Source organism: Pleurodeles waltl, chromosome 4_2 (genome assembly GCF_031143425.1).
Source record: "Pleurodeles waltl isolate 20211129_DDA chromosome 4_2, aPleWal1.hap1.20221129, whole genome shotgun sequence".
Taxonomy (NCBI): domain Eukaryota; kingdom Metazoa; phylum Chordata; class Amphibia; order Caudata; family Salamandridae; genus Pleurodeles; species Pleurodeles waltl.
In genome coordinates this window covers 106,471,892-106,487,493 of record NC_090443.1, presented here as the reverse complement: position 1 = coordinate 106,487,493, position 15,602 = coordinate 106,471,892, and the positions used below count along the sequence as shown (strand labels likewise).

At 45.5% G+C, this 15,602-nt stretch overlaps 1 protein-coding gene across 1 annotated transcript in view; it reads left to right on the top strand.

Annotated features, from left to right (window-relative positions):
- Window positions 1-15,602, top strand: part of DIP2B (disco interacting protein 2 homolog B) — a 738,038-nt gene that overhangs the window by 482,275 nt on the left and 240,161 nt on the right. The window contains exons 20-21 of the mRNA XM_069230866.1: window positions 13,535-13,615; window positions 14,144-14,271. Coding sequence (XP_069086967.1) covers window positions 13,535-13,615; window positions 14,144-14,271 — 209 coding nt within the window. The remainder of the gene's footprint in view (window positions 1-13,534; window positions 13,616-14,143; window positions 14,272-15,602) is intronic.

The window sequence follows — 15,602 nt, the reverse complement described above, 5'->3', positions numbered from 1 at the left end:
AGGATACTACTACCCCTCCAGGTGCCTCTAGCAATAACACTGGCGGTAGTACTTCAACCCAGGGTGTAGCTGGGTTCACCTTGGGGAATGCAGTGGACTCTGGCCTAGTTGGAGAAACCACTAAGACTGTCTTGGTATCAGAAGGTGGCATTGACCTTGCCACTCTGGCTACCTGGCCTTCAAATATGAGGAAACAATGGCAGCACCCCCTGGTTAATGGTATTGAGGCGGAGGCTTACAGGGACACAGGTGCCAGCGTCACAGTGATGACTGAAAAACTGGTGTCCCCTGAGCAAATCAGAGTTACCAAGTTGCCAACATAGACAACATCACTAAGAGTCACCCACTGACTGCTGTTATCTTTAGCTGGGTGGAGGGGGTTATTGGCCCTAAAAGAGTTGTAGTGCCATCTTCTATTCCTGTTGATTATCTGATGGGCAATGATTTAGACACCTTAGCCTGTGCTGAAGGGGAGCTGCAGACTCATGCAGCAATGCTGGGTATGCCTGCCAATGTCTTTGTTACAACCAGAGCACAGGCCAGGAAACGGGGAGAATCAGGAGCACTGGAGCCTGAAAGTGTGGACCAGCCAGAACCCGGGAAGAGAGGTAGGAAGGGTAAAAGCTTACCCCCTGCCCAGGACCCCATTAAGAATAAGTCTCCGCAGGGGGATGATATTACTTCTCTTGAGGAACTTGCATCAGAGGAGCTGGGTGCTGGCACAGCAGAGCTCTTGGGTGCAGCCCCCCCCCTCCCCTCCAGGGAAAAACTGAGCTTGGAGCAGAAGTCCTGCCCCCCTCTTGAAGCCCTCAGGCAGCAAGCTGCTGCACAGGAGGCAGGGGATGTCGGTGGATCCCACAGGGCCTATTGGGAGAATGGGCTTTTTTACTCTGGGGGTAGAAACCCCAAACCTGGTGCCACCAGAAGGCTGGTCATACCTCAGAAGTTTAGCGAGTTCCCTTTGACCTTAGCCCATGACATCCCCCTTGCAAGACATCTTGGGCAAAGTAATACTTAGGGCAGACTTGTCCCACTCTTTGACTAGCCCCAAATGTCTGAAGACACAAAGGAGTTTTTCCGCTCCTGTGTCCCCAGCCAAGCCGGGGCAAGACAGGTAACACCACAAAGGCCCCCTTAATTTCACTTCCAGTGGTTGGGGATTCCCTTTGAAAGAGTAGGGATGGACATCATTGGCCCCCTTGAGCTTCCAACTGCATCTGGGACCAGATTTATTCTGGTGGTCGTAGACCATGCCAGCCGGGACCATTCCCCTTAGGCCCACTACAACTCCTGCAGTGGCCAAGGCCCTCCTGGAGATCTTTTCAGGGGTGGGCTTTCTTAAGGAGGTTGTATCCAACAGAGGTGAAATCATGTCTGGCTACCAAAAGCAATGTGGAAGGAATGTGGTGTAACCTATAAATTCACCACTCCTTTTCATCCACAAGGAAATGGGTTAGTTGAGAGATTCAACAAAACCTTAAAAGGTATTATTATGGGACTCTCAGAAAAACTTAGGAGAAGATGGGATGTTCTACTGGCTTGCCTTCTATTTGCCTACCAGGAGGTTCCTCAGAAGAGAGTGGGCTACAGTCCATTTGAACTTCTGTTTAAACATCCAGTTAGGGGTCCCCTTGCTCTTGTGAAGGACGGTTGGGAGCAACCCCGCAACCCCCCTAAACAAGACATGGTTTACTATGTGCTAGGCCTGTGTTCATTCATGGCAGAGTACATGAAGAAGGCTTCCAAAACCCAGAGTTCAGCCAAGAGCTTCAAAAGCTGTGGCATGACCAAAAGGCTCTACTGACTGTTTACCAGCCAGGACAAAAAGTGTGGGTCTTAGAGCCTGTGCCCCCAAGAGCACTCCAAGACAAGTGGAGTGGCCCCCACACAATCAGAGCAGAAAGGTGAGATCATCTACATGGTTGACCTAAGCACTACAAGAAAGCCCTCACAAGGTGCTTCATGTGAACCTCATAAAGCCTTACTATGACAGGGCTGACATGAGCTTGCTCATGGCCACTGATGAGTGTCAGGAACCAGAGAGTGACCCTCTCCCTGATCCCCTCTCAAACAACCCTGTTCAAGGGTCAGTAGATAGAGGAGTCTTTGAAGTCTGCTTCTCTGATCAGCCAGACGCTGACTGTAGGCAGGTTCTCAACCAGTTTGCTGAACTCTTCCCCCTGACCCCTGGTCAAACCACCTGGTGTGCCCATGATGTGGATACAGGTGATAGTCTACCTGTAAAAAGCAAACTCTACAGGCAGCTTGCCCGTGTCAGAGATTGCATCAGGGCAGAAGTCCAAAAGATGCTGGATTAGGGGGGTTTTGAGCCTTGGGATAGCACAGTAGTCCTTGTGCCAAAACCTCATTCCCAGGGTGGAAAGAGAGAAATTAGTTTTTTTTTCTACACTACAGAGGCATCAGTGCAGCCACTAAGACTGATGCCCATCCAGTTTCTGGGGCTAACGAGCTGATTGATACCCTGGCTTCAGCCAAGTATCTCAGCACATTTGACCTGACTGCAGGCTATTGGCAGATGAGGATAACTGATGCTGCCAAGCCTCAAACAGCATTTTTCCCTCCTGGTGGGCACTATCTTTTTACTGTGATGTCTGTTGGTTTGGAGAATGCACCTGCCACATTCCAGAGGTTGGTGAATCAGATTCTGACAGGCTTGGAAGACTTTGGTGCAGCATATCTAGATGATACTGCTGTCTTTAACTAACCTGGCAAGATCACCTGGTCCACCTCAGGAATGTACTTGAAGCCTTGAAAAAGGCAGGCCTCACTGTCAAGCCGACAAAGTGCTGGATAGGGCAGAGCAAAGCTGTTTACTTGAGCCACCTTGTAGGTGGAGGTCAAGTTCAGCTTGTTCAGAGCAAAATCCAAACCATCATAGATTTGTTTGCTCCAACTACCCAGAACCAGGTCAGAGCTTTTGTAAGCCTGACTTGGTAGTACAGAAGTTTTGTGAAAGTGTATGGCTCCATTGTGGCCTCCTTGAATGAACATACCACTAAGAAAATGCCGAAAAAGTTATTGTGGATAGCTAGCTGTCAATAGTCCTTTGAAACCCTGAAAAAGACCATTTGCTCACCTCAAGCTCTCAAAAGTCCAGTCTTTTCCAAACAATTAATTGTCCAGCTGATGCTTTCGAAGTAGGAATAGGAACAGTACTATCACAGATAAATGAAGAGGGCCAGAATCAACCTGTAGTTTTTATTAGCAGAAGGTTGACCCCTAGAGAAAGGTGTTGGTCAGCCATTGAGAGGGAGGCCTTTGCTGTGGTCTGGGCCTTGAGAAAGTTGAGGCCATACTTGTTTGGTACTCACTTCATTGTTCAGTCAGACCACAATCGCCTCCTGGCTCAAACAAATGAAGGTGAGAATCCCAAACTTCTGAGGACCATTTCCCTACAGGTCTGAGGTACATTTCCCTTTCAGTGGAACATAGACCTGGGATTTAGCATGCCAATGCAGATGAACTCTCCAGATATTTCCACTTAGATAATGAAGACTCAACTAGGCAAGGTTAGTCTCATTAGCCTTTGTTTTGGAGGGAGTTGGAGGGGGGGGGGGGGGGGGGACAGCTGCCAACCTGTGCTGCTGCTGACCCCCAGACATTGTTCTGCCCTCCTGCTGATGAGCCAGGCTCAGGCCAGAGAAGCCGAACAAAGGATTTCCTGCAAGGAAGAGGTATGACCAGCTCTCACATCTCCCACCTTTAGAATCCTGCTTTGGCTGCGTTTCACTATAAACGTGCCAAAGTCGCACCTGACTCCCTCAGATGCTCCCTTTTCGATCTTATCTTCCTGAGCAGCAGTCCAGGATATTCAGGCTATGACATAGATGTTTCAGCCTCTTTCCTGGATTTCGGTGAGAATGACACTGAGGCTTCTGGCTTCATGGTCACCTGCATCCCACCAGTGACACATGCCAGGTGGCATATGCGAGCGCTGCAGTAGGACTTGAAGTTCCAGTGAGCGCAGCATCAGGGGACTCTTTCCGACATGGTCCAGATCTCAGAGGGAACTGCATGAAATCTGCAGTGGTGGCTAACAAACCGCATTTGGGCCAGAGGCAGATCCCAGTCCCTTCCCCAACCAGATCTGACAGTAGTGAGAGATGAGTCACTCCTGGGATCGGGCGGCCACCTGAGAGGTAAAGATCAGAGGCATCTGGCCTCCAGCAGAGTCCAGACTCCGCATCCACCTGTTGGAGCTCCAGGCGATCAGTCTAGCATTGAAAGCATTTCTTTTCTCTCTCTCTCTCTCTCTTTCTCTCTCAAAGGGAAGTAAGTGCAGCCGTTCATGGACACCACCACCGCCATGTAGTACTACATCAAGCAGGGTGGTTAGGGTCGGAGAGCTGTTGTCAGGAGGCTCTGCGCCTCAGGACGTGGCTGGAACAACAGGGCATTTCCCTGGTGGTTTAACATTTTTCGGACTCTCAGCCGACAATGCTTAGTTGACTACAAATGGCGTCTCCATCCTGAGGTAACGCAAGGTCTCTTTCAGCAGTGGGGGGGGGGGGGGGGGCTGCTTGGTTGGATCTGTTTAACTTTGCAGAGAACGTGCAGTGTCCGCCGGATTGGGCGTTGGAAATTCCAAGGATGCAGTTGCTCTGCAGCGCTTTTCATATCAAGTGGAACTCGGGCCTCCTGTCTGCTTTCTACCCATTCCACTTATACTCCGAGTTCTCATGTAGATCAAGAATGTCCAGGCCCAAGTAATCCTTGTGGCATCAGACTGGGCACGAAGAGTATAGCAGCAGTATAGGGTTCTCCATACAAACCTGTCCAGTCTCCGCCTTCTTGCGTGGAGATTGAGTGGTGGCAGTTGACAGCTTTTGACCTTCTGTCCGAAGTCTGTAATGTAATCTTGACAGCCAGGCATCACTCCACCAAAACGGTATATGCCCGTAGGTTCCTTAAAGGGTTTACTCCTATGTTTTCTCCATTCATGATGCCCCAAAGGGATTTAAATTTAGTTTTGACATTTCTGATGTGCCCTCCTTTTGAGCTGCTCCACAGTTGTCCTCTTAAGCTTCTCAGTTCGAGAGCAGCCTTCCTTGTGGCCATTACATCTGCCCGCAGGGTGAGTGAGCTGCAGGCATTGTCATCCAGCTGCCCTGCCAAAAGCATCCTTTCTTCCGAAAGTGGTCACTCAATTTCACGAATGCCAATCCATACTCTTCCTATGTTTTATGCTCCTCCACATCCCACTAAAGAAGTGGAGCTACTCCATCGTCTGCACATAAAAAGAGCATTGTTCTACCTTGATCGAACATGAGAGTTCTGGGTGGGCAATGAACTCTTCATGGGATTTGTTGAAGTGAAGAAAGGTCAGGCCGTGTAGAAGCAGACCATTTCCAGACGGATTGTACTCTGCATTAAGTCCTGCTACGCGCGGTCAAAAATCAACGTCATGAAGGCTTGAGCGCTCATTCTACCAGAGCTGTAGCTGCGACCACTGCATTAGCATGTGGAGTTCCCATCCTGGACATCTGCCTGGCAGCATCTTGGGCTTCCTTGCACACATTCACAAAGCACTTCTGCGTGGACAATCAGGTCAGTAGGGATGGGCACTATGCCTGCGGTCCTGCAGGACTTCCTTGTTTTGAAAGTGGTCTGCAGCCCCACCTCCGGGGATGGTATTGCTTGGGTATCTGTTCTAAGGTAAGGAATATGCAGCTAACTGTCTCTATCAGATGGACAATTTACTTACCTTCGGTATCACCTTATCTGGTAGAGACAATATCTAGTTGCAAATTGCTTACCGGCCCACCTGTCCTCCCTGCTCTACCTAACCTGCCCGCTCTGCAAACTGATTTCCAGTGACAGGCCCTCCCCTTCCAGGGCCGTAGTTTTGACGCACCAGTGTTCTTCCTGGCTCTGTTTTTCTGGTGTGGAAGGTTGTGAAAAGAAACTGACGTCAGCGCGCTGGGGTGGTGGCTATATAGAACCCACAACGTCACATCTGGCTCGGACGATGCCGACAACAAATGCTTAGCCGATCTGCGCCACCTAACGGCAGTCAGGGGTACTACAGAAGAAAAAACTCCTGATGCAGACTGATGCCTGGGAAAATTCTAAGGTAAGGAATCTGCAACTAGATATTCTCTACCAAATAAGGCGTTGCCAAAGGTAAGTAACATGTCCATATCTGAAATAAATACAAGTCTTCCTTTCTTCAGAAAGGCCTTAAAAAAAAATGGCTATTCTGCTAACATCTTGATCCTTTCTATTAACCCTTCATGCATTATCAGCGCCAATATGCTCCTGGGCAATCAAGCACTTTATAACAATAAATAACGTAAGATAACATGTCCAGACAGACAAGTACTTTGCAGAATCACAGACAATAGAAGGCTAGGGTTTGAGACCGATGTTTCATCCCATGGATTCTGGTTCTCCAAGTTCTATGGCTTTTAGGTGTCATGGTATGTTGTTACTCTTAGATCCTCAGATGCTGATGAAGTGGTTGTAATTGGGTCTCTGATGGCAGTGGTATGAACATCTGGGACATTTTTAGAAATGTATGTTTGTATGTATATGGTACTTCAATTGCATGACTCTTGCCAAAAGAAAGAGCATAGCGCTCTAAAGGATCAAAGACTAGCAAAAATTCAATATGTGGTAGGAGAGGTAACGGGGTTGTGGACAATTAATTCATTGCAATATGTAGTGTTCTTTAAAGAGATGTGTCTTCAAATTTTTGCTAGATTGGTGGTATGGAACAGAGTCATGGCCATAGATCCATCTCAAGTTCTAGGTCTGGATTTCCATTGAGGTGCCTCCCATTGTTGGAGGAAGAAAAATTCTACTGTAATATTCCTGTTTCTGTTTTCCGTCAATATCCTTCTGAAATATGTAACCACGGAAGCCAGCTTCCATTTCTTGGGAAAGAGATGACTTTATGTGCCCGGTTTCCTAATATGCTCCCAAATCACTGCAGCAAGTATGCCAAGTCGAAGTGGAAGGCAAATGTTCGATGGCATGTGTAGCTGCAGATACACATGCTGTGCACAGTCCGCCGTCGGGCTCGGAGTGTTACAAGTTGTTTTTCTTCGAAGAAGTCTTTTCGAGTCACGAGACCGAGGGACTCCTCCCCTTTCGGTTCCATTGCGCATGGGCGTCGACTCCATCTTAGATTGTTTTTTTTTCGCCATCGGGTTCGGACGTGTTCCTTTTCGCTCCGTGTTTCGGGTCGGAAAGTTAGTTAGAATCTCGGAAAAAATCGTCGGTATTGTTTCGTTCGGTATCGGGTTAGTTAGGACAAATCGACACCGAATCTTGAAGAGCTCCGGTGGCCCTTCGGGGTAATTTCGATCCCCCGTCGGGGCCTGGTCGGCCCGACCGCGTGCGACTTCAAGACTGATGGAACGGACCCCGTTCCGCTTCTGTCCTAAATGCCATAACAAATTTCCGTATACAGATCAGCATCTGGTCTGTAACTTGTGCCTGTCCCCGGAGCACAAGGAGGATACGTGTGAAGCCTGTCGAGCGTTTCGGTCGAGGAAGACGCTCAGAGACCGAAGAGCCAGAAGATTGCAAATGGCGTCCACGCCGACAGGACAATATCGGTTCGAGGACGAAGAGGAAGCGTTCTCCATCCACGAGTCGGATTCGGGGGAATCCGACACCGAAGACATAACAACCGTGAGTAAGACGTCGAAAATTAGGACTCACGAAAAGTCCACAAAAGCCCAGGGGACGCCACTGCCAACAGGCCATGGCTTAACCCAAAAACTAGGTGACCGAGCCAAGGCACCGAAAAAGGGCATGCTGGTGTCGAAGTCATCCAACTCCGGTCTTGATACCGCCACACAGCAACCTCGGAGCCGAGACACCGGCTCCGAGACAATTCGGCGCAGAGACAGCGGCACCGAAGATGTTCGGCACCGAGATACCACGCCGAAATCAAAGAAATCTTCTTCGGAGCCTAAAAAGCCTACCGAAACGGTTTCGGTACCGAAAAAAGCCTCGGAACCGAAAATTAGTTCCTATACAGAGGAACAAGGACTAAACACCCAATTGCATAGATTTGGTCAAGAGCTTCAAACTGTAGAAACTGACTACACTCAAAGGAGGCTTCACATCCAGGAAGACACAGGGAAGATAACAACTCTTCCCCCAATCAAGATGAAAAGGAAACTTGTTTTCCAACAAGGGGACAAGCAACCACAAGCAAAGATGGTAAAGAAAGTAACACCACCACCTTCTCCACCACAATCAGCACATGCATCACCGGCGCAAACTCCACCACTAACGCACTCACCAGCTCATACCACAATGAGCCAGGATGATCCCGATGCATGGGACCTCTACGACGCCCCAGTGTCTGACAATAGTCCAGACTCATATCCAACTAAACCGTCACCACCTGAGGACAGTACATCATATGCACAGGTGGTCGCAAGGGCAGCCGAATTCCACAATGTCTCACTACATTCGGAACCGATTGAGGATGACTTTCTCTTTAACACCCTGTCCTCCACCCATAGCCAGTATCAAAGCCTTCCCATGCTCCCAGGAATGCTACGGCACTCAAAACAAATATTTCAGGAGGCAGTTAAAGGCAGAGCCATAACTCCAAGGGTGGAGAAAAAATATAAGGCACCTCCCACAGACCCAATATTTCTTACAACACAACTAACACCGGACTCAGTAGTTGTGGGGGCAGCTCGTAAAAGAGCCAACTCTCATACATCAGGCGACGCACCACCTCCAGACAGGGAGAGCCGCAAATTTGATGCAGCAGGGAAAAGAGTTGCAGCACAAGCAGCAAATCAGTGGCGTATCGCCAACTCGCAAGCACTCTTGGCAAGATACGACAGGGCTCATTGGGATGAAATGCAACATCTCATCGAACACCTTCCCAAGGAGTTCCAAAAAAGAGCGCAACAAGTGGTGGAAGAGGGACAAAGTATCTCGAACAATCAGATACGGTCTTCCATGGATGCGGCCGATACAGCTGCAAGGACAATAAACACTGCAGTCACAATACGGAGGCACGCTTGGCTGCGCACTTCTGGGTTCAAACCCGAAATCCAACAGGCTGTGCTCAATATGCCGTTTAATGAACAGCAATTGTTTGGGCCGGAGGTAGACACTGCCATTGAAAAACTAAAGAAGGACACCGATACAGCCAAAGCCATGGGCGCACTCTACTCCCCGCAGAGCAGAGGCACATTTCGGAAGACACCTTTTAGGGGAGGGTTTCGGGGTCAACCCACAGAAACCAACACTTCACAGACAAGACCACCTACCTACCAGGGTCAATATCAAAGGGGAGGTTTTCGGGGACAATATAGAGGGAGGCCAATTCCCAAGAAGTCGGGGAAAATTTCAAGGTCCCAAAACCCCTCAAAATAAACAGTGACTCACAAGTCACACAACCCCATCACACAACACCAGTGGGGGGAAGACTAAGCCAATTCTACGAATCATGGGAATAAATAACAACAGACACTTGGGTCTTAGCAATTATCCAACATGGCTATTGCATAGAATTTCACACATTCCCTCCAAAAGTCCCACCGAAAACACACAATATGTCAAAACAGCATATAGATCTTCTAGGACTAGAAGTTCAGGCATTACTACAAAAGGACGCAATAGAATTAGTACCAAGCCTACAGAAAAACACAGGAGTTTACTCACTGTATTTTCTAATACCAAAGAAGGACAAAACTCTGAGACCAATACTAGATCTCAGAACACTAAATACCTACATCAAATCAGACCACTTTCACATGGTCACATTACAAGACGTAATCCCACTGCTCAAACAGCAAGACTACATGACAACATTAGACCTAAAGGATGCGTATTTCCACATACCAATACATCCTTCCCACAGGAAATACCTAAGGTTCGTATTCAAAAGAATACATTACCAATTCAGAGTGTTGCCATTCAGAATAACAACTGCACCAAGAGTTTTTACAAAATGCCTGGCAGTAGTAGCTGCACATATTGGAAGGCAGCAGATACACGTGTTCCCTTACCTAGACGACTGGTTAATCAAGACCAACACGCTAACACGGTGTTCACGTCACACACAGTATGTCATACAGACCCTTCACAAGCTGGGTTTCTCCATCAACTATGCAAAGTCACACCTTTTGCCGTGTCAAACACAGCAATACTTAGGAGCAACAATAAACACAACAGAAGGGATAGCCACTCCAAGTCCACAAAGGGTTCAAACATTTCACAAGGTGATACAAGCCATGTATCCAACACAAAAGATACAAGCAAAAATGGTATTAAAACTCCTAGGCATGATGTCTTCATGCATAGCCATTGTCCCAAACGCAAGATTGCACATGCGGCCCTTACAACAATGCCTAGCATCACAATGGTCACATGCACAGGGTCAACTTCTAGATCTGGTGTTGATAGACCGCCAAACATACATCTCGCTTCTATGGTGGAACAGTACAAATTTAAACAAAGGGCGGCCTTTCCAAGACCCAGTGCCACAATACGTCATAACAACGGATGCTTCCATGACAGGGTGGGGAGCACACCTCAATCAACACAGCATCCAAGGACAATGGGACATACATCAAAGGAAGTTTCACATAAATCACTTAGAACTGTTAGCAGTATTTCTAGCGTTGAAAGCATTTCAACCCATGATAACCCACAAATACATTCTTGTCAAAACAGACAACATGACAACAATGTATTATTTAAACAAACAGGGGGGGACACACTCGACACAGTTGTGTCTCCTAACACAAAAAATATGGCATTGGGCAATTCACAACCATATTCGCCTAATAGCACAATTTATTCCAGGGATCCAGAACCAGCTAGCAGACAATCTCTCTCGGGATCACCAACAAGTCCACGAATGGGAAATTCACCCCCAAATACTGAACACTTACTTTCAAATTTGGAGAACACCTAAAATAGATCTCTTTGCAACAAAAGAAAACGCAAAATGCCAAAACTTCGCATCCAGGTTCCCACACCATCAATCCCAAGGCAATGCTCTATGGATGAATTGGTCAGGGATATTTGCGTACGCTTTTCCCCCTCTCCCTCTCCTTCCATATCTAGTAAACAGATTGAGTCAAAACAAACTCAAACTCATACTAATAGCACCAACATGGGCAAGACAACCTTGGTATACAACACTACTAGACCTGTCAGTAGTACCTCATGTCAAGCTACCCAACAGACCAGATCTGTTAACACAACACAAACAACAGATCAGGCATCCAAACCCAGCATCGCTGAATCTAGCAATTTGGCTCCTGAAATCCTAGAATTTGGACACTTAGACCTCACACAAGAGTGTATGGAGGTCATAAAGCAAGCTAGAAAACCTTCCACTAGACACTGCTATGCAAATAAATGGAAAAGATTTGTTTGTTACTGCCATAATCAAATTCAACCATTGCACGCATCTCCAAAAGATGTAGTAGGATATTTACTACATTTGCAAAAATCAAATCTAGCTTTCTCTTCCATAAAGATACATCTCACCGCAATATCTGCTTACCTGCAGATTACTCATTCAACTTCCCTATTTAGAATACCTGTCATTAAAGCGTTTATGGAAGGCCTAAAGTGATTTATACCACCAAGGACACCACCTATTCCTTCATGGAACCTCAACATTGTCTTAACAAGGCTCATGGGTCCACCTTTCGAACCCATGCATTCTTGTGAAATGCAATACTTAACGTGGAAAGTTGCATTTCTCATTGCCATCACATCTCTAAGAAGAGTGAGTGAGATTCAGGCATTTACCATACAAGAACCATTTATTCAAATACACAAGAATAAGGTAGTTCTAAGAACAAATCCAAAATTCTTACCAAAGGTTATCTCACCGTTCCACTTGAATCAAACAGTAGAATTACCAGTGTTCTTCCCACAGCCAGATTCGGTAGCTGAAAGAGCACTACATACATTAGACATCAAAAGAGCGTTAATGTACTACATTGACAGAACAAAACAAATTAGGAAGACAAAACAACTATTTATTGCCTTTCAAAAACCTCATACAGGAAATCCAATTTCAAAACAAGGCATTGCTAGATGGATAGTTAAGTGTATTCAAACCTGCTATCTTAAAGCGAAAAGAGAACTGCCTATTACACCAAAGGCACACTCAACCAGAAAGAAAGGAGTTACCATGGCCTTTCTAGGGAATATTCCAATGAACGAAATATGTAAGGCAGCAACCTGGCCTCATACATTTACCAAGCACTACTGTGTAGATGTGTTCACTGCACAACAAGCCACAGTAGGTCAGGCTGTACTAAGAACATTATTTCAAACTACTTCAACTCCTACAGGCTGAACCACCGCTTTTGGGGAGATAACTGCTTACTAGTCTATGCACAGCATGTGTATCTGCAGCTACACATGCCATCGAACGGAAAATGTCACTACCCAGTGTACATCTGTTCGTGGCATGAGTCGCTGCAGATTCACATGCGCCCACCCGCCTCCCCGGGAGCCTGTAGCTGTTTAGAAGTAGATCTTAAACAATTGTACATTTGTAAATATATTACTTTAAACCTTTATTATGTACATAAATATTCATTCCATTGCATGGCTATTACTAATATACACAACTCCTACCTCACCCTCTGCGGGGAAAACAATCTAAGATGGAGTCGACGCCCATGCGCAATGGAACCGAAAGGGGAGTAGTCCCTCGCTCTCGTGACTCGAAAAGACTTCTTCGAAGAAAAACAACTTGTAACACTCCGAGCCCAACACCAGACGGCGGACTGTGCACAGCATGTGAATCTGCAGCGACTCATGCCACGAACAGATGTACACTGGGTAAGTGACATTTTCCTTATTTGTCTCTTGCATGTGAGTGCCTTTGGATCTATTTTTCATGAATGTTTTTGGATCTTGTTATTGGAATAGTTTTGGATTTTTGTGTGCATTTGAATGAAAAGAGTGGCTTGTATAACATGTTTTCGAACAGTAAAAAGTCATAGCGTGCCTAGACATACAAGTCTTTAGTTTTACATGTTTATTCTCATTCTTCCACAAATAGTTTAAGAACTTTGAGTAGCAAAGAGAAATGGAATCCAGATCCAAATTCTACTGGTATTCCTTATAAACGGTTGTTCATGGGCTCTGGATGTCGTGGATTATGCATTTTTCATTCCAGAGCGTCTAGTTACATTCGTGCTAGATAGATGGGATGGGATGGGTGGCTTTAAAAGCATTTGGTACTGATTAGATGCTGTTATTTAATGCAGAACTGTCCAACAGTTTGAGAGTGCCAGATGTACAGGATAGCTAGATGGGAATAATTTGCATGCACTTAATCTCAGGAGGAATTATTTTTATGTAATATTGCCATGAATCCATCTCTTACCCACTAATTTTTCACGCACACGGTCTTAAAAAAAGGAATTCCAGAATTTGCAGCAAAGTAATAAAAGGATTTGATATGGGTAATCTTTCTTCTTTTGGTCTCTGATATTCATATTTCATTCTTGGTAATGTTTTTCTGTAAATCATACCTTTGGGTATTGCTTTCCAGGTGACACCTGTGAACTCAGCCGGGGCTCCTGTTGGAGAGGCACCATTCATACGTTCTGGCTTACTGGGCTTTGTTGGACCTGTAAGTAATGTATTAGGCACTTGCCATGTTTATTAAAATTCCCAGGTGTCTGCTAAATTAAATGGGAAGTATATATCAAATTGAAGGCAGTGCACTGTTTTCCAAACATGTCCTTGATGAGTCTGTTATGCTGCAGAAATGAGGAAAATCAGGAAAAGCAACTAAAATGCAAGTAATAAGTTGGAAAGTTCTCCTCCAGCAGACCTTACTGTTAGCACCCCAAACATGTGGGACCTTTATTAAAACATTTGCATTGTGTCTGTTGGTCGGGGATGCAAACGTGAATCTGTAAAAAAAAAAAATAAATAATCATGTTTACAAACCAGTGTTACAAATAAGGAAGGTTTTGGTATTACTCTATATAAATATTGAACTTTTCAGCTTCTTGAAGTTTGACTTCCTCGTTACACTGCCTGTGGAACCTGAAGGAAATTACACATAGAAGACACTACATTTCACTGTGTATCCCTGCAACAAACAAAAAGCTGTTACGATGTTTGTATTATCCATGGTCTTTTCCATTTTCAGGGAAGTCTTTTGTTTGTGGTCGGGAAGATAGATGGGTTACTGACGGTCAGCGGGCGTCGACATAATGCTGATGACATTGTTGCTACTGCTTTAGCTGTTGAATCTATGAAAACAGTCTACAGGGGCAGGTTGGTGATTTTATTTTCCTGTGCACCTTATCCCTCTCTTTTTAAAAAACATCTTTATGTTCAATTGATTTTAGCCACGTAAAAATGTATGTTAGGCTTAATGCATAAGGAATACTACTGCCATCTGTTTTTCAAACCACAAGCAACTGAATTGGCTTTTGCAGTCGAAGTCTGGCAACAGCAATGATTAGGACACAATGACTGCTCAAAGCTTTTAATCTCAATTTATTAATGGAGCTGTGTTTGAGGCAGCGCTCATACCCTTGCATATCTGTTAATACAAGCTTCTTTTTGTGTAAGGTGGCTCCCTCGTTATTTATTGGTCATATACATGAAATAATCCCACTTGCCCTGGAACACTCCTTTAATATGTATGTTCTTCTGATGTTGGAAGTAGCCCCATTTTTCAATGCTATGGTGACACCTCAGTTTAACTGCATGTTTTCTTCGGAATTCTGTAGTAGTATACTTTTAAACCACATTTTAGCATTTTGTGTAGAAATGTGACTTATAATAAAAAAGTCAACCTACAAATCTGCACTAACTGCAGAGAAACATAAAAAGGAAAGGTGCCGATCACGCAAAAATGCATGGGCTGCACTCAGCATAAGTTTAAGAGCGCCATCAGCTTCCATTACCCAGCAAGCACAGTTTGCCTCACAGCCTCAGTTCTTATTTTCCGGATCGTGCTGACTGGATCTGAGAACATTTCAGAATTAGAAACCCTCCTTTTTTTGTAAGGCTTGTTTTTCAGACAAATACTTTTGAAAGCTCTGTTCGATGCATTTTAAAGAAAAAGGCATTTGCCCTGTTTCTTAACAATTTCAAGGAATTTGTTTTTCCTTCAGAAATGCCTTCACTTTTTGTAAAGTGACCCTCCTGTGAGAAGCGTACCTCCGTGCCAACACGCATTATGTGATCAGATTATTTCCATCCCGTTCTGTCAAAGAATGCCCTTTCTGGAAGAAAAAAAAAATGATAAAGGTGAGCTCTCAAGGACGGAGAGGAAATTTGCCTGAGGGAAATTGGAAAACCTCAAGGCAGAGGAGGAAAACTAAAAGCAGAAATGAAAAGATGGGTCCTACTGTACTGTTCCAGGTTTCTCCCTTGCAAAGGACCCACAGAGGGAAATTCAGGGAGTAGAAATCCATAAGCATCTTCATTGTAAACACTCAGACCAGTCACAGGAGTATTGGTTGAGGCCATGAGCGCCTTCTTGTTAGCCGTCAAGGGGGGTTTGATGATGACACTAGCATCTCGTGTACCAAGCATGGTTCTGCAGTACCATTGTTATCAACGTCAGTGCCTTTGACATCAAAATCACCACCTTT